The sequence below is a fragment of the Pelmatolapia mariae genome, linkage group LG20 (assembly GCF_036321145.2).
Source record: "Pelmatolapia mariae isolate MD_Pm_ZW linkage group LG20, Pm_UMD_F_2, whole genome shotgun sequence".
Classification (NCBI taxonomy): Eukaryota; Metazoa; Chordata; class Actinopteri; order Cichliformes; family Cichlidae; genus Pelmatolapia; species Pelmatolapia mariae.
Window position 1 is genome coordinate 41,062,966 of NC_086244.1, and position 22,499 is coordinate 41,085,464.

Consider the following 22,499-nt stretch of genomic DNA (forward strand, 5'->3'; position numbering starts at 1 on the left):
TGTGATACCAACCCATGTTTGCAAATCTCTCTGCAGGACTCTCCCCTGAAGGCGGTGCAGATGCTGTGGGTGAATCTGATCATGGACACGTTTGCTTCTCTGGCCCTTGCTACCGAACCCCCCACTGAGGCCCTGTTGCTACGAAAGCCTTATGGCCGGAACAACCCGCTCATTTCACTGACCATGATGAAGAACATCCTGGGCCATGGAGTGTACCAGCTGGTCATCATCTTTACCCTGCTGTTCATAGGTACAGAAATACACTTAAAAATAAACACACATACAGGCTATATGCTCAGATTGAGTACTGGTTGATACACAGGCTTAGGATACTTAAGGGTATAATGTATTCTCCTTCCCTTTATGCTAACCATAATTAATTCAATTCCATTTTATTTCTATATTCCCAATATATGACAGTAGTCACCTAAAAACACTTTGTATTGTAGGCTAATATGTACGACAATATTAGAAAGAAATAGCAACAGTCAGAAGATCCGCTGTTAGGAAACATTTGATGGGAAGGAAAAACTGCCTTTTAACGGGAAGAAACCTCTTGAAGAACCAGGGTCAGGGTGGGGCGATCATTTACCATGGCCAATTAGGGGTGAGGGGAAAGGGAAGAGAACAGAGAGACACAAAGGACACCTATCATGTCACCTAACAATAACTTTTTATCAAAAAGGCAAGTTTCTCATCAGAAAATTAGAGAGAGTGTATTTCTTCCACATCCAAACTGGATTCCACAGGAGCCTAAACTAAAGGCTCTGTCTTCCTTTGTACTTTTAAAAATTCTAGGAACTACAAGTAAGCGTGCATTCTGAGTGCTTTGATTGGATAATAATGTACTGTGAGTTCTTTAAAGTATGACTTCTTAAAAAAAAATTATATGAGGAAAAGGATTTTAAATTTAATTCTGGATTTAAAAGGGAGCCACTGCATAAGCTAATACATGGTCTTTCTTTCTAGGCCCATTGCCCTTCAGTTTTCTTTTTTAAAGAAGTAAATTCAGGCATTTAGGGCTTTAAGACATACCTGTAGTTTTACTAGCTGATTTGTATCATCTGGTTTCATGGAGAAAGAATGAAAATGTATAATTTTTTCTAATAATATTGTCTAAGTGAAACAATATTAGTCCCAGCACAGAACCCTGTGGAACTCCATAACTTTTATGTGTGAAGAAAATTCCCCATTTACATGCTCAGTTTGGAATCTATCAAATAAATATGATTCCAATGTTTGCAGGACAATTTCTTTAATGCCAACAGTGTGTTATATCATTGAGGTAAAATATTGTGTTGCACTGAGGACTAGCGAGTTCAGAAGTAGGGTTGGGCAATATGGAAGAAAACCTTAGAAAAAATTTTGAATAATATAACACACTCAACTGCACCTTTCTTTGTGACTTTATGTACTTAAAATAGTTTTTGGGCATCCCGAATTAATTGGCCATGCTAGCCCTAACCTAAACCTGTCTCTAATCTTACCCCTAAGACCAAGTCTGAATGTTCTTTTATTTATTCTTTTTTTCTGTGCTCTCCAGGCGAACGAATGTTCAACATTGACAGTGGTCGTAATGCTCCGCTTCACTCCCCGCCCTCTGAGCACTACACCATTATCTTCAACACCTTTGTCCTCATGCAGCTTTTCAACGAGATCAATGCTCGCAAAATCCATGGAGAGAGAAATGTTTTTGATGGCATTTTTTCTAACCCAATCTTCTGCTCCATTGTTTTGGGAACTTTTGCAGTGCAGGTCAGGTTAATCCTTTAACACCTTTTAGTATTTCTTAGAGGAAATTTTGAGCCCCTGATGTTTTGTCCTTCTTGTGGTACAGCATACTGTGTTATTCAAGTGCCAAAAACTAATTCCTCCAATGACTACTTGTGGCTGTTTCAAGAGTGAGTCAAACGTCACAGACTCCGGTGTTAAAATGTCACACTTAAGTCCATGAAATGAAAGTGTTTACAGCATGCTACAAAAATAGCTTGGGTTGGATTTATGGCTAAGGTTCTCACCTTTATAATAACCGTATGAGGGATGAATTCTATTAAAAATGACCATTTGCATTTGGTTCAGTTCAGTTAAATTCTAAGATGCAAGACTAGCAATGGAAGCTCATAGTACATGGACATGACATTCTACAAAACACATGTTTTTTTTACTGGAACTTCATTACATAGATGGCATGTCACTGACATGTCATTTATTTTAACATTTCCATATCCAGAACTCTAAATTCTTTTTTTGTATCATAGTTATTTATAGTGAGACATAAATGAATGTCTCATCTCAACAGTTTGGTAAAGGATTACAACATAGTTTATTTTTGGGAAAAAAGTAATGCTCCCAAAAGAAGTAAGACTGTAACTGGGTTTTACGTTTTAGTCATTTAGGGGAGCAGCAGGGATTTGGGGTATAATAGTGATGAAAAAACAGATTTGTATAAAAAAAAAAATCAGAGAGATCTGAAGAGTGGAAGCAGCTTGAGAGAGGTGAAAGAGGAAGAAATAACTAAGAAAGCTACAAAATTATATTATATGTGATATGATGGGTCGTATTCACAGTGTGATTTCTGACTCTCTGGGTTGGTCCAAAGATGACAGTGTCACTGATAAGCCTTGTTCCAGGTGTAAATGATCAAGTGCTGTTGGTACATCCACTGAGGCATGTAGACCTTAGAGGACATAAGAGTGCTGCTTTACTTTGAGCTTAAAGAAGTGGTTTGAGCAAGCCACGTATATTGTTTTGGAATAATTACTCTTAAAGTTTAGTTCTATACATTATATACATCTTTTTACACAGTAATGTAAGTTGGGGCAGACTGACTGATCTGCCTAATATGGCAGAGGTTCCCTGTTCTCAGCTTACAATCAAGTCTGAGTTACCAAAGATGAATCTGCTCAGGGGTCACAGATCTCCAGGGGTCCAGAAGTTTCCACAACTCAAGTAGTGATAAAATCCAGTTTTAAGAGCAGCATTGTATGATTATGTAATGTTGATGTTTTTATCTGTATCACAGATAATCTGGAAAAAGTAGAAGAGGTTGCACTTGTAGAAGAACTTTTAAGTAGAGTTCAGGCAAAGTTTTAACTCGTTTCACTTGATCTAAGTGTGCTTTTAGAAACCAACAAATATTTGCAGGGTGACACAAGAGCAGTACATCTGATGGTTGGCGATAAGTTAAAGTAATATATTTCACATACCTGGAGGTCATATGATTTCACTCACTCTTCTCAAAGCCCACTCCATGTTTTCCTGTTTCTATATATAAAACAAACAAAAAAACTCCATCTCCCAGTAAAGGGCAACTGCAAGCCTCTTCTCCAGTTGATTGTTTTTGGAATCAGGAGAATCCACACTCAAAGAAATCTGGGAAATTCAAACAATGACTAATGTGTTCAGTGACTATATACTCCATTAAACTCAAATCTCATTAGTTTAAATCAGCACACTGCAACAGGAACATATTCTGTTTGTCAATGTTGAGTGTTTTCCCTGCAGCAATAAGACTAAAACACTTGCAGTCTTTTGTGTTGTACAAAGTCAGTGACCCTGAAATAAAGGACATTTTATCAGAGCTGGCCTGATACAGGCTTTTGGGTGCAGATGCCCTTATACGTTTTAGGCCAGTATATTAATGAGTTGATATTATTTATTATCAAACCTATTTGCCGACTCGGATATTTGCCTATTTACTACAGCAGAGACAAATGATGAAAAAACCATAATGGATTGAAATCTTGCAGCGACAAGACCCACAAGGTCCTCCTGCTCAAGAAGGCACATGTATATGGTAAATGGTAAATGGCCTGTATTTGTATAGTGCTTTACTTAGTCCCTATGGACCCCAAAGCACTTTACACTACATTCAGTCATCCACCCATTCACACACTGGTGATGGCAAGCTACATTGTAGCCACAGCTGCCCTGGGGTGCACTGACAGAGGCAGGGCTGCTGGGCACTGGCGCCACCAGTAGTCTTGCCCAAAGACACCACGACCGAGACTGTCGGAGCCGGGGCTCGAACTGGCAACCTTCCGATTACAAGACGAACTGCCATCTCTTGAGCCACAGTCGCCTGTGTTAAATTTGCCAGTAACCATCTAAATGATTCAGAGAAGGTTTGGAATAAAGTGCTGTGGTCAAATGAAGCAATATAAATGCTTTTATGATCCAAAGAGCATCATCCCCACACTCAAGCACAGAGGTAGAACCATTATGCTCTGGGGCTGTATTTGTGCTAAGCGTACAGGACAAATTACCTGAGCCAGAATACTGAAAATGGGCAATGGATGGGTTCTCCAGCATGACAGTAACCTAAAACACACCACTAAGCCAACAAAGGAGTGGCTAAAGAAGAACCACATAAAGGTCTATCTAGAATTCAGACCTCAGTCCTATAGAAAAGCTGTGGAGGGAGCTGAAGCTTTAAGCTGTCAAGTGGCAGCCAAGACAACTAAGGAATTTAGAGCGTTTCCCAGAATCCTTCTTAAGATCTGTGCAAACCTGGTGATCAGCTACAAGATATGCATTACTGCTGTGCTTGCCAACTATGGTTTCTCTAACAAGGTTTACCTTTAACAAGACCAAGAAAAACCACTTCTGCAGACAAGTTCAAGTTAGACTGCAGCATACTATCGACAACCTTGAGAAAAGATTATTGTTACGACTGGTCTAGGGGACCTGACCGCAACAAGAGGAATGATCCACCCCCAGTTCAACCCCAAGCAGCACATCACACCATCAGTTAAAATAAGGAATGGTTTATTTACAGGAACGAAACAAAAATGGGTTTCATAGGAGTCACTCAGGCTTCGGGGTGGACCCACGCCAAAATAACAAACAAAAGGAAACTAACTCAGAGGAGCAACTGCTTGCCTAGCCCCAGAGAAACATAACCAAACAACAATCACTTACCTTCCTGACTAACAAAACATGAGAAAACTGTGCCCAACTTCCTCCTGGAATCACAAAGCAACACAGGGCATGTCGCAACCCCAGCCGGTTGGGGTAAAACCGAGGATGGATGGATTGCCGTCCTCAACCGCGCCGTCTTCTACTCGCCTCCAGAGCAGCATCCAATCCGGGCACACCATCTTCAGGATCCACCACTCCTGGAGGCGCACCTGCACACTCACATTTACATGTGAGAACCCCAGCCCACGACGGCAGCCATAACAATTATGCATCCATTGTTAAGATGAAATGAAACTAGAATTCTAGCCATAGAGCTAGCTCTTCTGTATGTATTACTGTAGGGTCTACCTTACAATATAAAGCACCTTTAGGTGACTGTTGTGATTTAGCGCTGTATAAATAAAATTTAATTGAATAGACACACTCTTTTGTTTGGAGAATGAAAAGACAGATGTACAATCCAAGAACACCTTTCCTACAGTGAAACACGGTGGGGGGAATATTATTCAGCGGTTGGAATTGTGAATCTCATCAATGTAGAAGGAACTATAAAGAGAGAAGCATATGTAAAGATTTTGAAAGAAAGCTTTAAGTAGTCAGAAGCAAAACTGGGTCTGGGTTGTCGCTTTGTCACCTTCCCCCACGACAATGTTCCAAATTATACCTCCAGAAGACCAAAGTGAATATTACTGGCTGGCCTGCACCAAGCACTGACTTGAATCACATTGAAAATTCGTGGACCAAGGTCCATGCCAGAAGATCATAAAATCTGGAGGAGCTTGAGAGATTTACCAAAGAAGAATCCGCTTGGATTGCTCAGGAGACATGAGTGAGACAACAAATGACTGCGGGCTGTTATCGAGCAAAAAGGATAGGCAAATGATTGCTTTTTGTGGAAAAAAAAGTATTTCTGTGTTCAAAGTAAAATAATATAAGCATCCACATAAAACTAGGATATTTGGCTGTGTTGAAATTCTCTTGTTCCATTTAACAACACCTGGGAGTTACTTTAATAACAGACATTTTCTGGGGGGGAGGTTAATAATTCTGACCTCATATGTATGTGTACATACCTCTGCCACATTAATCACAACCTGAAAGTAATATCATCCTTTATTTAATATAATCATTTGTGGTTTTTACTTATCAGTGTTAGCACTAACATATTGAAAAGCCTGATGTTCAGACATTGTCCTCTGAGTAGAAAAAAAAACAACAACATTCACATTCACACACACACCAGTGGCTGATTCCGTACGAACCTCTGCTTTAGTACTTTGCCTGAGGATACTTCAGCATATAGATTTGTGGAGCCAAGGATCAAACCACAAACTTTCTTTGTTTGCTGACCCATTCTACCTCCTAAGCCACAACCACTCAAATAGGCTCTGGTATTCAACGGTAATCACCCATCTATGTACTAACCAAGCTCGACCCTAATTAGTTTGCGAGATTAGATGAAATTGGGCATGCTCGGGGCTCAGTCTTAAGCCCTTAGGACTCCCCTTTTTGTTGGGATTGTAAGTTTTGGCAGCATGAGAACTCTGCCCCTATGATGGGACTTGTGTCACATGCTAAGAAGTGTGAAAGTTAGTGATGGATAGAGCAGAGCTACATGGTGTAGCACTGCTTTCTGCTTTGTTTGTGTATATGTGTAATGACGTCTTTTCCTGTGTTTATGCTGCAGATTGTGATTGTGCAGTTTGGAGGGAAACCCTTCAGCTGTGCTCCTCTCAACATCGAGCAGTGGCTTTGGTGTCTGTTTGTGGGAGTTGGAGAGCTGCTCTGGGGGCAGGTAAGTAGCTCTTCAGCCTGCTGAATCAAACAACACTAAGCAAGTGTAGGCTGGCAGACCTGGTTTCTTCCAAGGTGAGGCTAAGGAAATATATTCACACTGCCTGAGAGAACACTTCAGAGCTATTTTGTGCTAAAACTGACAGTTAAATAATAAACCACTGCATGTGAACTAAGGTTGGAAAAGCACACACACTGCTCATTATTTTGTCACTCTGGTTTGTTCTGGTCAAGTAACATTGTTACAAATCTGGCTTCCAGGTGATCGCTACAGTTCCTGCAGAGCGACTGCCGTGTTTGAAGGAGGCGGGGCTGGGACTAGAACCAGGGGAGGAGGAAGGGGAGGAGCTGGCAGAGGATGAGGAGGAGATCGACTGTGCAGAAAGAGAGCTGCGCCGTGGACAGATCCTCTGGTTCAGAGGCCTCAACCGTATCCAGACCCAGGTACTGTTTAACCAGGCCCTAACCAAAAATCTCACCAACAGATTTCTAGACATGTCAGCCAGAAGCTTCACTTGGTCATGACCACAAGCAGTTTGTTTAAGGTTAATTACAGATAGATTGGGGAATCTTTAAAAGATGTGGTATGTATCACAAAGAGCTGCACTTCTTTAATCATGTGCAGCATGATAAAATCCACATTACTATGGGAGTGTTCTTACTGCCTAAATAAACTGTTAGTATCATGGCCGTCACATGCTAACTAAAGAGACTTTTGGAAAGAAAGAAGTGCTGCATATTTGACTCTTCTTTGAGAGTTACAATTTTAGATTTGTTCTTACTCTTCAAAAGTCAATCTCTCTCATCCATGCTGTTGTGCTCTTCTGAATTGTGCCAAACATAATGATTCAGGTTTTTGTTTTTCTCTCTCTCCCCAACGCAGCTAACCTTTTTGTTCCACTCAGTCACAATCACACAATGGCGTTCTCTACCTTGAGAGTGCTATTTTAGATGCTCAGAAACATAACAGGAGATAAATGCTGTGAGTGTATGTGTGTGTATATGTTTGTGCGTGCGAGAGTGAGTATTTACATGTTGTACGCAAGCTTATGCAACTAGACAGGCCACTGATTCGCTTGATTGCTTTGACTGATTCTTGCACAACTTTGTGTGAGAGCGAACTTTAAGACAGGGAAACCACAGCAGTCTCCTCCTAAGGAGTGTCAGAGAGCCAGCCCAGACTCTCTGCTTAAGTGCCTGTCTTTGCATAAAGTGGCCAGTTTTTCATTAAGAGGGTTTGGTCTGAGTGCGTAGTGTGTAGACGCACAGATTTTGTTAGTAATATTCATGAATCAGTTATGATACACTGAAATCAGAGAATTTTGTACTCTGTCTGTGACAGGAGAATCTTTTAAAAGGACCAAAGACACACGCACACACTCAGACTGGACTTTCCTGCCCTCACTGAATGATGCTGTTTGTATCTCTGTCCTGCAGATGGAGGTAGTGAGCACGTTCAAGCGAAGCGGTTCGTTTCAGGGAGCGGTGAGACGGCGCTCCTCTGTGCTCAGTCAGCTCCACGACGTAAACACTATCTCTACCCCCTCTCACGTAGCTCTCTCCACTGCAACAGCCAATACCAGCCCAGCCCCTGGGAGTGAGTCCGCCGAACGCATGTACACACATACAGAAGCATTCGTGCATACATGCACACACTCACACACTCATTCAGAGACACAGAAACACACACTTGCACCCACCCAACCACCCACACACTGCCACACAGCTGCACGGCACGTGGACTGCAGTATTTTGACTCTCTATGGTTGTGTCCCTCCGGCTCGCTCGCTACTCGTGTTGTGTGCAATGTGTCCTCTGTTCTTTGCTCTTATTCTCCCTTTCAAACAGCACCCAATCCTGCCACGGCTGTGTAGTTCTGGTATTGTCTGGTCTGGTCCCAACCCACTCCTGGTCCCAGGCCAGAGACTGTTTTTGTCGTTTGTCAGTGCAGGAGGGAGCTAACTGTTCTCTCTCTGTCTGATGTGCCCTGATGCAAAAGATGCAACACTTTTATAAGTGACTCAGATTTTTAAAAAACAAGGAGTTTGTTATGCATAATTCTCAGAAGCTACGGATGCATCCTGAAGTTTAGAGAGCAGATAACAGCTCCTCCTGCACAATGTGTTATTTCTTGTCCGTGACTGAGGTCAAGCGTAGTTACTGTGGTTTGCCTCTGTTGTAAACATCTCTATTGTAAAGGTGTCTTTCTATTCTCTGAACAACAACACAATGTAGTACTTCTCTAATACATTCTGGAGTCTCTACATACTTTGGAAAATGCTACAAATATATTTCACTGCCATAGAATTCATTATCATTAACAAAAGGCTTCCATGTGGCTTCAGCAATACTGTAAACCTTCGAGTATAAAAGCCCTATAACACACTGCTCTTTTTAAGAATGTAGTTTTATAAAGAAACGGTTCCTTTTGCCTCTATCTTTCTAGCTTTCCTTCTTCCTCTTCTCTCACTTTTGTTCGGTGCTGAAATTGTTGTCAACTGGTTATTTCTGTAACAGTATTTCCAGCTCCAACGTCACAAGTTTGGCCCCCTGACGTCTCCAAAAAGTCCTGATTTCTCTCTCTGTCCACTCTGTTTTTCCTCACCCCTTTCTCTCTCTCTCTCTCTCTCTCTCTCTCTCTCTCTCTCTCAATGGCAGTTTTCTCTTTCTTGTCTTTCTTCCTTATTTATGAGATATTACAGGTTCCCTGTTTGCAGAAATATTCTGTGAAATGTTTTCTAAATGTTCTTCATAAGTAGAGTTGTTCTTTTGTAGTGGTATTTAGATTTTATCAGATCTAAATACAGGCTCTTGTGTAGCATACTGATAAGATTTCTTTAGTAGGTTTCTCTTCATTTAATTTTTTTTTCTCAGTTTTCTTGGATCTTACTTTGTCCTTTACCTCATCCCTTTTTGTCATCCTCCATTTTCTTACTAGAATAGCGATCACCCTTCCATCTTTTCTCTTGATTTCTTTGTATGTCAGTTCTGCACGTCTGTGTGAAAGCCTGTTTGAACATGTGTTCTTTGCTGACATATCCGAGAGCTGCAGTTTGACTTGTGTGTATTCTCTGTTGGCGTGTGAGTGTGTGCACCTGTGCTCGTATACCTGTCTGTGTGACTGCGTGCATGCATGCGTGTGTTTGTGCTGTCTCTTCATTTGATTGTCATCAACCGTCTTCTCAGTTGCTTCTCTTTACCCTTCTTGCTCCCTTCCGTCCATCCTTCCCTTCCTCCATTTCATGCTGACCTCCTCTCCACCATGCTCCATCACATGTAGGTGTAAATACAGAGAGGCCCAAGTCAGCACTGTTGACACCTCATTGTCACAATCACCCTGCACAGACAGTAGGAGGAACCTGGGCTTTGTTTAAGTACTTTGGAAACATATCCTTCACTCCAACAGTTTATAATATTGCATGTTAAAAAATGTATTATATCAACACTGAAAGTAGAACATTGGTTTGGTGTAAAGTTGGTTGTAGAGGAGTGGAAGGAGGGATGTACAGTCCAAGTATGAAGCAAGTTTTTAGGTCTGCTAGCTCATTTGCTTGCGTTTTCTAGTCTTCTACCTTAATTCGAAGAGCTTGTTATGTCCAAATCTGTTACTCAACAGCAGCGTGACACATACTTTTTACATTTTGCAGTCATCCTGTAGTGGCTGAGCCCCTGATGGGAAACAAAATGGATTTGGACAAACAAATGGAACAGGGAGAGAATGTGAAGGACCAAGCATTAACTTTGAGTCTGATGTGACCCAGGTTGTGTTCCCTGAATCACTTTGTGCTGTCTGGAGGCATCCAGTGGTCAAATAAAATGTATATATATACACACACACACACACACACACACGCACACACACACACACACACACACACACACACACACACACACACACACACACACACACACACATATATATATCAGAAAGGGTTTTTCTTAAAGGAGAGGTCAGGTGAACCAACAATGAAAGTATGGTGCCAACACATATTGTAATGTGCCTGCAAGAGTATTCAGCCATGGCTCTTTATGCATGTGCCAGCCAAGGTGAACTTTCCCCACTGTATTAACTGAAACAAAACAACACTAGTTTGCTTTAGCTTTTTTTTTCTTTACATGGGCCAAGATTTTGCCATAAAATGCTACCATTCAGCTAATGCATGCTGATTCTTCTGTTAAAGATTTACCACGGACTCTAAGTGCTTTCTGTAATGATTACAGAAAGAGATTTTGAGATTAAATATTATTTTGAGAGAAAAAGTTAAAATAATATTTTGAGAATGAAGTCAGAATGTTGAGATTTAAGTTGTCATTTCAAATCAAACACTGGCACAGCTGCTATACTCTCTACAACTTGCATAGTCAAAATCGTATTTTAGCTTTTGTCTTTTGAGTTTAATCTCAAGATTTCGACTTTATTCTTAAAATTAACAGTAATGTTTCAGTTCTTAATGTGGCCCTAATACGCCATCTATAGTCCCTTTGGTCAAAATCGTGATAAAACTGCTTAACCATTGAAATTTTTGCCCCCATGAAGTATTCAGATGTTCTTTGGTTGTAGACATTACTGCTATCAGTGAATGTCAGCATGCTAACCTGCTTACAGTGGGTAAAATGTGCTTTTACACCCACAATCCGGAGGAGAGACCAAGTCATGGCTCTCTTTTGACTTTGTGTTACATTAATTTGAATGTTTATAAATTGGAAATCTGTGAGCACCATTTTTATTTTTTCACAAGCCTTAGCGGTGTGTAAGCAAGTGTAGTTGCACACATAACACATAGCTAGAACTGGATTTTATAACAGCTTACAAGGGGTATAAATGAATCTTTTTATAGTGACATTTTTTTTAGAAATAAAATCCCCACTTTTTTTTCAGTGTTTTCCTCTTCTATGCCAGTTCAAACATGCTAATATCCAGTACGCATATGACCTGATGCAGTGTCCAGTTTATACCCTGCAGCTCGTCCAGTGTCAGCTGGGATAGTCATACTTCTGGGGCAAATGGACTGAAAATTGTTTTAAAAAATGTTTAAGGTAAAATTGGCCTTGTAGTAGTTGTGGCTGTCCTGTAAACAGTTTTACTCTATGATTATTTATATTAATTTGTTAACAGTGTGAAAGAGATTTGGACTGTAATACTATGAGTGACCACAAGTTTAAGGTGGCAGTGAAGCTTTCACAATTCAGGAAATTGTTTTATATTATCACCCATTTTAAAAAAATGACCTCTTAAGATGAGGGAAATGTCCCCTTCATTGCCAGGGGTTGGTTGTCTGATTGGACCAAAGTACCAAATTCACATTACTTGCAGATGCCCATGTGCTATCCAAACAGAGTGGCCTGTCCCCCTGCATTGCTGCTTATCCACAGTTTGTTTCAGGGACAGACTCTAATCCACTACCCAAAGTTCTTTCTAAAGCAACCAGACTTGTGCCCTGTTGAATTATGGTGTGCCTACACCCTGACATTGACACCACTGACTCCCTGACCAATTCTGTGAGAAGACAGCATAGGCAAATTCGAGGGAAATATCACAAATAATAAGTGGAGATATAAAAATGATAAAAGTCTTTGTTTATTGCCGTCATTCACCTGAGCTGTGTTGGATCTTAGAGATTCCTCTGGATCTTTAGAAGTGATCTATGGATCCAGTTTCTTTTCATTTCAAGCTGAGTTAGTTAATTCCACGAGCAAGTCCCATTAAAGAGATTAACCTTTAAGTTTACTTTTGTCGGGAAAAAACAAAGGGCAATAAGATATTTTACTCTAATCCATTCAGTTCTTTAGTAAAGAATTATTAAATGAAAAATTAAAAAATACATCAGCCTCCACCCTTAAATGGGATGTGAGCATATGACATATGAAGAAAAGATGCTCTTAATGCCACAAGGTGTCGCTATGGATTACAGCTCATTATATCCAGAGGTGAATGCCTCTTCAGTTGGGCCTCACTTCGGGAAATAAGAACCATTAACCAGTCATCTACCTCACAGCTTCTCCCTGTATTTATGTTGCAGTCTCTTCTCACCAGCAGTTCTTTTGCCTCTCTATTTTTCAGCGCCCTTTTTTCTCCTCGTACTTTAACCATCATCGTTTTTCCATCAAGCACTGCTGAAAGAGCCAACAGGGAGAGAGGGAGAGAGAGAAAAGAAATGGTTGAGAGGAATAAGTAACACAGCAGTGCCCTGACCTCCGGGCCTCTCTGGTCACACTGGTGGGCGTCATATACTCGAAAGTTTACTCTTACCATGGAGACAAAATGAAAACAAACCGAGCACTGACGAAGTGAGAAAGTAACATTCTGAAACCTTCTCAGGCTGCATGAGGTGTTTTTCTACTGTCTGACATGCTCTTTGGAAAAACAGATAAGCACTGAACCTACCGCTTGACCGTCTGTCTGTACATCTGTATGTCTCTCAGTCTATCATATGAGCCAGAGTCATATATAGAGACTTCTCCTAGTTTGGCCAACTGCAGCATTGAACTCCATTCAGCTGCTTGACCATCCGCCTCTCATAATCACAGTTGGGACTCCAGTAGGTGTTGCAGTGAACATGAAGCTTTTTCTTTGCCGATCTCATTCGGCCAAACTGTCTCTGTATAAGGCTCTGTCTGCCTCTGCCTGTCAGTATATTTGCATTAAACTGTCTCTCTTTCTTTTGAGCTCATGCTGCTTCTTTTCCTCTGTTTGGGCGTTGGAGAGGGGTGCATGGACCAACTGCTATGGCAAAGGAATGTGTTTATGCACGCATACACCACCTTGAAGTGCACTCGTAAAACTCACTTGTGCGTGTGTTTGTGTGCGAGCATGTGTGTGAGAGAGAGGGAGAGACAGAAAGAGAGTGTAAGTGACAAAGATCTGATTCAGCATGACCTGACTGTCTCTCTCTGTGTGGCAGGGCTGACACCCAAGCTTCACTCTTTTGTTACTAGTAATCTAGCTAATCACGTAGCGTTCTAACCTGCTGATTCTTCATGATGTCACTTTTCTGTTTTGCAAGATTTGTTATTTTACATCCTGCAGCAACTTCATCGTCATCATTCTTGTCACTCTGCTCTCCTGTCTGTCACTGCTGCATGGCACACAGAACACTTTGCACATGTGCATGAGCACACGTGTCGGGGTGCTGACTGAATGACTCACAGTTTGGCTGTGTTTATAAAGCAGCTCTCTTTAACAAACAGCCCCCATGACTGACAGCTGCCCGATGCATGCGGAATTCAGACTCCAAACTGCATGATGTGGAGATAACTCTGGTCCACTCTGCTGCATGCGTGTATTATTTATGTGTGTATGTGTGTTTGGTCACTGCTATAGGTTCTTGCAAAATTCTTCTTTTATTGTATATTGAATTAACACACTCACCATTCCTGCTTCTTTCCCCATTTGTGCCTAACAAACACCTTCATCTGTGTGTGCATGCCTGTGATCCTGTGTGCTGAGGTATGAGTGTTTTTCCCATGCATACTGTATCACCAGCCCAACAGATGCACACACACAAACACAGTCATATAGACACATATGCCAAGTGTGTGTGATGTAAAGTTTCTGCAGCTTTTGTGTTTTTTGTGATGGTGGCTACTGAATGTTTTTGTCTTGTAAGGTGTGACTGATGTGTGAGAACTGACAGAAATATGTCATCAGCCAACTCATTTTAAAACTATTTATTTTTCACTTTTGTGTGTTGGAGACACACAGGATCAGGTGGATGTCTAGCTGACGCTAAATTAATCCAGATATGATGTTACCCCAGTATAATTAATCTTCAAATGGACAATTGTCGGACAGCTTGCTATTAAAATAGTGCAGTGCCATGGTTTGGATGGTGATATAGTTAAAAACTTTAAACAAGATCTATTCTGCTTATTTAACAATGTGGTGTAGCTTCTGAAAAATGTGTTTCTATGCAGAACTGATCATACATGCAGGCAACACAAAGGACTTGGTGGTTATTACCTGATATGGTGATATATCTCAATTAAATGAAATGCACCAATTTATTTTCAATATGACCTATTCTACTGTCTTATAACAACCTCTCAGGTCATAGAGGTCCTGTCTGAAAGAAACTCGTCCTTTAACACTACCCTCACTTTAAGCCAACTTTCTTTTGATTGGCCTCCCTTCATAAACAACAGGTCTAAGCAACAGCTAGAAGAGACTTCTGTGCTCACAGCCAGGGCTGTTTTTGTCTATGTTAGGGATATCCACTTTCAATGACATCATGCAGATCCAAGTGTAGAAATAAACTACCTAAAACAACATCTATCTAAACGAAGTTATAAATATATTTATTTAATCCATGTTTTCCTTTCCATGGCTATTTGTCAACCTTCTTCCATACCAGTCAAATGATTATATCAATTTGTGCTCTCACGTCATCTTTATAGCATTTTCTTAACTTGCTTCTTACCTGAATCCGTGCCATAATATAAATATTAAAAACATAGGTCTTACAGTATTTATGCTGCTTTTAAGAATGCAGTGTTAAAATCTATGACATCAAGGGGCTTAGGGCATGAAGTTTGATCACTCTGGGCAATTAAAGATGCATGATTCAAAAAGGCATCTGCGGGGCAGAGCGAAAAGAGCTAAGTAGGGATTTGAACTAATTTGACAAGTTGTTCAGATGACACATACTATTTAGCATCTTAAAGCCTAAAATATAATATCACTTATTCATCATTTATTAAATGCTTTTATTGTGTTTTTACTTAAATTCTAAATATAATTCATGTAAAATAAATAAATTCATTTTTTTAAAAGCTACTGCTCTGACGGGGATTTTAAACAGGATAAATCAAGAGCAGAAGATCAGAAATCAAGACCTAGCTAACAGTGTGCTAGCTGTACATTTATATTTAGCAGACTGACACAAGAAGGGTATCAGTTCAGATTTGTGTATTTGAGCCTTTTCAAAATCTTTTTCAAAATCTTTCTTCATACTAAGAGTTTGATGTTTAGGTTTAGCTTAACTTAAGTAACAAAAAAGCAAGAGATATAGCGCTAGCCTAACCATATCCAAAGTTAAGAGAATGAACTTACCATACAATTAAGGGTTTCTTATCCTTGAAAATAATATTGATGTGTCGATTAGAATGATTGATATCATTCTGAAGAGCACTAGTCACTTGCAGTGTCAAAACACCTTAAATCTCAGTAAAAAAAACGAAGCATATTTTATCATTTCAAAATATTATTTTACTTGTACTCTGTTTACAAAGTGGAAGATTGATGTGCCTTTTTCCTTTGTCCTGAGCGAGTCCTATTAATTTCAGCTTCCACAGCAGCTCTTGGTCAGAAATCTATATTAAAACTTAACTGACCATTAGAAGTTACATTGCCTTTATTTTAACTGCAGCCACCTGGCCCTGAGTGTCTGCTCGTCTCTCACTCTGTTTGTCTGCTGGAGGACACAGTGGGTCTGTCTTTGGGGTCCCATGTCTCCTTTTTCTCTTGTTTTTCTCTGACTTTCTCCTCTGTCTTTCTTGTGGTCTCTCCCTGATCTCTTTTCTTCTGGGCAGATGCGAGTGGTGAAAGCATTCCGTAGTTCACTGTACGAGGGCCGGGAGAAACCGGAATCCCGCAACTCCATCCACAACTTCATGGTCCACCCAGAGTTCCTCATCAATGACCTCATCCACAACATCCCGCTGATCGACGACACCGATGTGGATGATGAATCAGAACTCAGCAGATACCAGCACCTGCACCCGGCCCTCCGCAAGCCGCCCCCGCCTCCCACCCAGCCCCAACTCCCGGCTCGCACCCATCCCACCCGTCCCTACCGCCAGTACAGCCTCCCGGTGACCCCATGCAACCGAAACAACAACAACAACAGCAGCAGCAGCAGCAGCAGCATTGATTCAATGGTCGCCTACAGCAACCGAAACAGCACCAACGCAGTCATCACCTATAACCGAAGCCCCCGTCATCACCACCACCACCTCCACCATAATCATCATGGCAGGGACAGGCCGGTGAAACCCTCAACCCCCTACCCGGCCCATCTCTACTGTGTGGAGACCTCCTTATAACTGAGCTGAACTTGGGTTTGGGAGGGGGATGGAAAAAGGGGGGATGAAGTTAGGGTGAGAACAAGAGAGGGCTGAGGACACACACATGACATTTTCATCTAATCACCCTTTCAACAAGCTCACAAGAGGGAGCAAAGGACAAGGAGGGAGTGGACAATGGCCGGAGACTTCTGCTTACAACTCCCTGAGAACATGTTGCCACTTTCCCTCCCTTTGCCCTTACTCCAGCCCTCTCAGTCTGACTCCCCACCTTCACCCCAGTCCCTCCCCTCCTTTACCCACAAAACCATCCAACTCAGTCTGTCACCCCCTCCTTGTGGAACCCCACTCACCCTGCCCAGCTGCACACCGACTTCATGCACGCTCTTGTCACACACACCTGCAAGTCTGCTTTGGCAGGGTCTGAGTGGGAGTGGGGGTTGGGGGTGGGGGGTGGTGGTGACAGACGTCCAGAAGAAAACCACACATCCCTTAATGCTTCAGCAGAACAAGGCCATGCGGCTATGGGGGCTGACTCACTCCATTTCTATTGGTGTTCATCATTAATGTTGTTGTCACCCACTTTCCACCACCATTTATCTACCACCATTTATCTACCACCATTTATCTGGGTAGATTCTGCAGCCGCTTCAAAGTCACTACTTTGCTTGTAATATACGTAAAATGCTTTGTTAAAGCTTTAAAAAAGTCATTTCCATTTCCCATTCATTTATTTCCCAACATAATGGTGCTCATTTATTTCGTTCTTATGTATCATTTTATTTCTTCTCAGAAACTTTTAGTTATTTTTCTTTCATCCCTCTTTCTCGTTCATTGTGTGTACGTGTATTGTCTTGTCTCTTCTGAAAAAAACAAACAAAAGCATAACAAAAACAGGTTGCTGTTCATTTAAATACAATGGCTGCGACAATGTCTAAAAGATCAGGGCATTTATATCTATGTATCTGTCTATAGATACATAGATATAAATGTTTGGGAAGCAACAACACAGAACTCATTCATCACCTCACTTTGTCTTTGAATGCTGCCCCATTTGTCCACATGACCTGTTATCTGGAATATTGCTCTGAGATGAACAGTGTATGAGATGTCATGTTAATTTGGATATATACATGTCTACGTACTGTGTAAACTTCATTTCAAGCCTCCTGCCATATCCCCAGTATGCATGGGGAATATCTGCACCTGTCACCTTGGGCAACCTCCATGGCTGACATCCTCTTCCAGTCCCTTCATTTCTGTTCCGTGTCCCATCGTCTTCTCTCTTGCTGTTCCTCCTTTGCTCATTTTGTCGCATTACGTCTACGAGTTTGTCGGTGCGTGTGTGTGTGTCAGCTTTTTTCTTTTTGGAAAAAAAGCTGAATGCTTGGGAAGCATTAACCCTTTAAATGCCATCAAACACGCAATGCACAGGCGAAGGCCCTTTAAGACTTAACGTGCACTCGGTTGGAAGCCCCTCCTGCTCACATGATCAGGTCGTCTCTGTTATGTAACCAGCGCCCTCTGCGCAGACAAAAGGATTGTGCCATTTTAACCTGCTCAGTGTCTCAACCACTTGCCCACGTCTAATGTCAGTGTTCACTTTTAGATATCAGGTACAACCAAGAAGAGCGTATTGTAAACGTTATTATGTCCTTGCGCATTCCCCTTCATTACTATGTACAGGTCATCGATTGGGATACCTTTAAGGATATAAGGCTATGTGTTTTAGCTAGTTAGCTCCATTTAGCATAAAGAGCTAGCCTACCTTATTCAGAAACACCTGTAAAGCACTCCAATTACCACATGACATCTCCCTTTTAAATTTTTGAGTTATGCAATTTTATTGCTTTTGTTTTGTTCCAGGGAAACAAGCAAAATCTTAGTTAAAGTCTGACAGCTATTCATCACAATATCTATGAAAACATATGACACACAGATAAGGATCTGTAAATGCCATCCTAAATGCAGATATAGGGGTTAGGCCTATACATTGATGGTTCTGTAACCTTTAAAAAACACAGGACACGGGCAGGTCAAAATCTCTTCTCTCTTGGCTGTCAAGAGACATCAGACTGCTACAAGAAAGAGCAGCATTGTGGTGACAGTGGACTGTGCTGCAGGAGGATGTTTTAGACAGCAAACAAGAGGAACTGCTGCTGCTACACCACAAAGCTCACAGTCCCATAATGGTCTCATAGTTGTTGACACATTATTTCCATTTATTTCCACTTTATGCTGTTTATGCAGGTCCAAGTCTCATTTATTAAATTATTTTAAAATTAAAACTGGATGCAATAAAGACTTCAGGGCTTAAAACATCCCCAGCCAGACTCTGGACAGCAGGCCCATGAAACAGATAGTAAGTTTTCTTTGTGACACTAATCTAGATCTATTGCAGTTTTTACAACAGAGCTTTCTGAAGGTTTGCTGTTGTGGTGCCTCATCATATAAAAGGTGAAAGGGCATGGAATTTAAACTTACTGCATTTCATTCACTTTTCAACACACATCCAGGAAATAAGGCCAAAGCCTCTGGTAACAAACACAAGTATCAACCAAGTCCTTTCCAGGTCATAGCCCTTAAAAACATAGCCAGCAACTACATTACTGTACATCTGTTCGCTCTTCAATATGTCATACCATGGTGTGATGCAGTGCAGAAGGAGATATGACTCAACTCAATTTCAGTGTAAAAAAATAGAACAGCTCACTAGTGTTTAAAAAACCCCCAAACAATTAACCACAATTACCCATATAAAAAAACATCTGGTTAGACATTGCAAACAGTGAAGTAAATGTAGGCTTGCTAAGCTGGAAACCAATCATCTTAACTTTGAGAATCCCTAAGAGAAATGGTTAGAAGTAGAAGGATAAGTCATGGTTTTAGGAAGGTTTGTGTGCAGAGTGATTTATGGGTCAGGCTAAGTACACTTCTGTATTAAACCACATCTAACCTGTGAGCTTTATATGTGCTGCTAGAAGAACTGAACTGTTTCTAGTCTTTATGTCAAGCTAAGCTAAACTAAGCTAACTTCCTGCTGAACCCATGCCTTTATCTAACTCCCTACAAGAAACCCAGTCAGCCACTTTGCCAGACATTATGTCTAAGCTGCCAACCTAAAAGGCCATAACACACTGCATGAGCACACAGCCCACCGAAAACAACAAAAGAAGAGAAAAAAAAAATCAGATATCCACCATAGTGACGACACCAGTGACATCACCTCCACCTTGACATTCCATGGAACATACATTCCAAACATCACATTCCAGAGCGGCTGTGAGAGCGCCCTCCTGTATCCCATATTGTATTAGGTGTGGGCGGACCGCTGACTTCATGTTGCCTCAGAGTGTGACACCTCAAAGCAATGCAAACTCCTGCTACCTCCCCTTTCTCCTTCCCTTCCTCTGCCCCTCCACCTCCCCCGCAGCTGACTTGTCCCACCGCCAGACTAAGGCAAGGGCAGACGATATGCAAAAGACTGCCATGTCGACAAACGTACCCAACCGTAGGATTAAAACCACAGCGAGAGAACGCATCTGTCCTGCTAGTTCTGTTTCAGTAAGTGCGCGGGGCTTTCTGGGAACACCCTTACCTGTACAGAACTCTTGTCTTCTTGAATGCTCATCATCATCGTCACCACCTTAAACCGACCCGAGCTGGGTGGGGCAGGTGGTGACATTGTATTGGTCTGTCTGTTTTGAAGCATGCATTTGGTATCATTAATGTCACTCTTTATGTGTTGGTAAGTCATTTAGGCTACTGATCTCTCCACATCTGCTCTCTTCCTCTCGCTCACTCTCTTTCTGTCTCTCACACACACAGACACACACGCACGCATGCGCACATCCTGCTCAAGTCTCCTCTATTTCAGCACAGCTACATCAGTGCTTTTTTCTGTATGTATGAAAACACGCACACACACACACCAGACTACAGGGCGATAATCTCAAGTGGTGTAAATTTGATTGTCCAGCCACCTCTGTCCATCTGTCCAGCCATGTTACATCATGATGTTGTGAGCCAGATTCACAAAAGACAAAATAATGTGAAGAAGAATATATTTATCAGAATTATTTATCAAAATTCTAAATTGTACAACTGCACCACTGTACAGATCGCCCAAATGTGCACACGTGGATCTTTGATTTACAGGTACTATGTTCCTGTTACACTTTTTTTTTTTAAATGTTTCTTTCTTTTATTTTAATTGCTTTTTGTAAAGAGAGGAACAACAAAATGGAAGCGCTTGTATTATATTGTTATTATTATGATTATTATTCTTGATTTTCTCCACCGGTGCTCCCACTGATGGAAAGACAGTTGCACATTCTCCTGAGCATATTCTGAGGGCTGTGTTTTCTGTCCAGTGAACAGCCCCTGAAGTGTGCAGAGGTGCAGAGATGCTTACAGTCTCTTAAGACCAGAGACACCACTCTATAAATAGAGAACAGGAGATACAAATGTACCTCATTATAGTCTGAAAGACTGGACAAAGTGGGGACCCAGAGAGGACGGAGAATCAGAAGGTGATGCAGAGCTAGAGACTTCAGAAGTGCAGTGCTTCCATGTGCTGTTTAGGCTGCTCTTTTAGATCTGCCACCAGTATTTACTGCCATGTTACCACAGGAACGAATGAAGGCTTTTACATTATTCATTATACATACTATTGTAAATATTATGTGTGGAATGGTCCCCCTTCTTGCACAAAGCAGTCCTGTTCTGCAGACAGAAAATGCAGCCTTAACTGTGCTGAAATTAAAAAAAGACCAAAAACAAAAAAAAAAAAACCATGAAGACTATTGAATATATTAAAGAGTTACCTGCCTGTTATTTAAGCGAATAAATATCTATATATGAGAAAGAACACACCTGTATACTGTAGACTAAGTCTGTATGGAAATCTAAGAGAATTTAATGGGAATTAAGTCCAACACCTTTTGTCTGTATGAAAGAAAAAAAAATACATCAAAGTATTCTACAATAATAACTTTGACAAAGTTTGTGTGGTCCTGTGTTGTTTTTTCACAACAATGCAGGAATGCCCTTCCATTTTTAAACCTCTGCACAAGGTGATGCGTCATCCTGTCCCTCAAAGGTAACTAAAAATCACCTGATGAACATCGAGGATTTATATCTGTGTGGGTTTCTTCATCAATGAACCTGACGCTTCAGCTACTTTCTTCAATAAACCTCTTGCGCAACAAACATGGTGGCTTGTCAAACAGGTGGAGTGGATAGTATTAAAGTGGGCTTGTTATGGTGTTTCTTATTTTCTGTAATACATCCTGTCACAATGGTGAATTCGGATATTAAAGTTAACGAGGTTTGTGTATGTATAAGCAGAGTTGACAAAAGTACAAACATTCTGTACTTAAGTTGAAGTACAAATACTACTGTTAAAAAAAAATACTCTAGTACTGATTCAACCTCTTTACTCAAGTAAAAATGTACTCAAGGTGAAAAGTAGCTCTTTGGAGGAGGTTTCCATTTTTGTGCAAAGCTAACTGAACCTTGTGGTATATTAACATAATGATAATAATATCACTAGATGGGAATATGTAAAGTGGATTGACCAGGTGTTACTCTGAGGGAAACCCTCCAAAACAACAACCGAACGGATCAGTGGAGCAGCCAAGGATATGAATCTGTATGACTAAAATATAATTTATTATACAAAAACTGTTTAAAAGGTTAAAAGCAATTAAAACAACCCTGACCAGGGAGAACACACACAATAAAAACCAATAAAACATAAAACA

At 41.0% G+C, this 22,499-nt stretch overlaps 1 protein-coding gene across 5 annotated transcripts in view; it reads left to right on the forward strand.

The window, feature by feature from the left end:
• The window catches only part of atp2b3b (ATPase plasma membrane Ca2+ transporting 3b), a 68,998-nt gene extending 46,989 nt beyond the window's left edge, over window positions 1-22,009 (forward strand). For 2 of the 5 annotated variants that reach the window (XM_063463600.1, XM_063463601.1), the window contains 6 exons: window positions 37-250; window positions 1,544-1,755; window positions 6,608-6,715; window positions 6,976-7,158; window positions 8,152-8,311; window positions 16,243-16,375. In XM_063463600.1, the coding sequence (XP_063319670.1) occupies window positions 37-250; window positions 1,544-1,755; window positions 6,608-6,715; window positions 6,976-7,158; window positions 8,152-8,311; window positions 16,243-16,268 (903 nt within the window). In that variant the 3' untranslated portion in view covers window positions 16,269-16,375. Of the gene's footprint in view, window positions 1-36; window positions 251-1,543; window positions 1,756-6,607; window positions 6,716-6,975; window positions 7,159-8,151; window positions 8,312-16,242 lie in introns of all 5 variants that reach the window. The other 3 variants (XM_063463598.1, XM_063463599.1, XM_063463602.1) reach the window with 2 other exon arrangements.
• The last annotated feature ends 490 nt before the right edge of the window (window positions 22,010-22,499 follow it).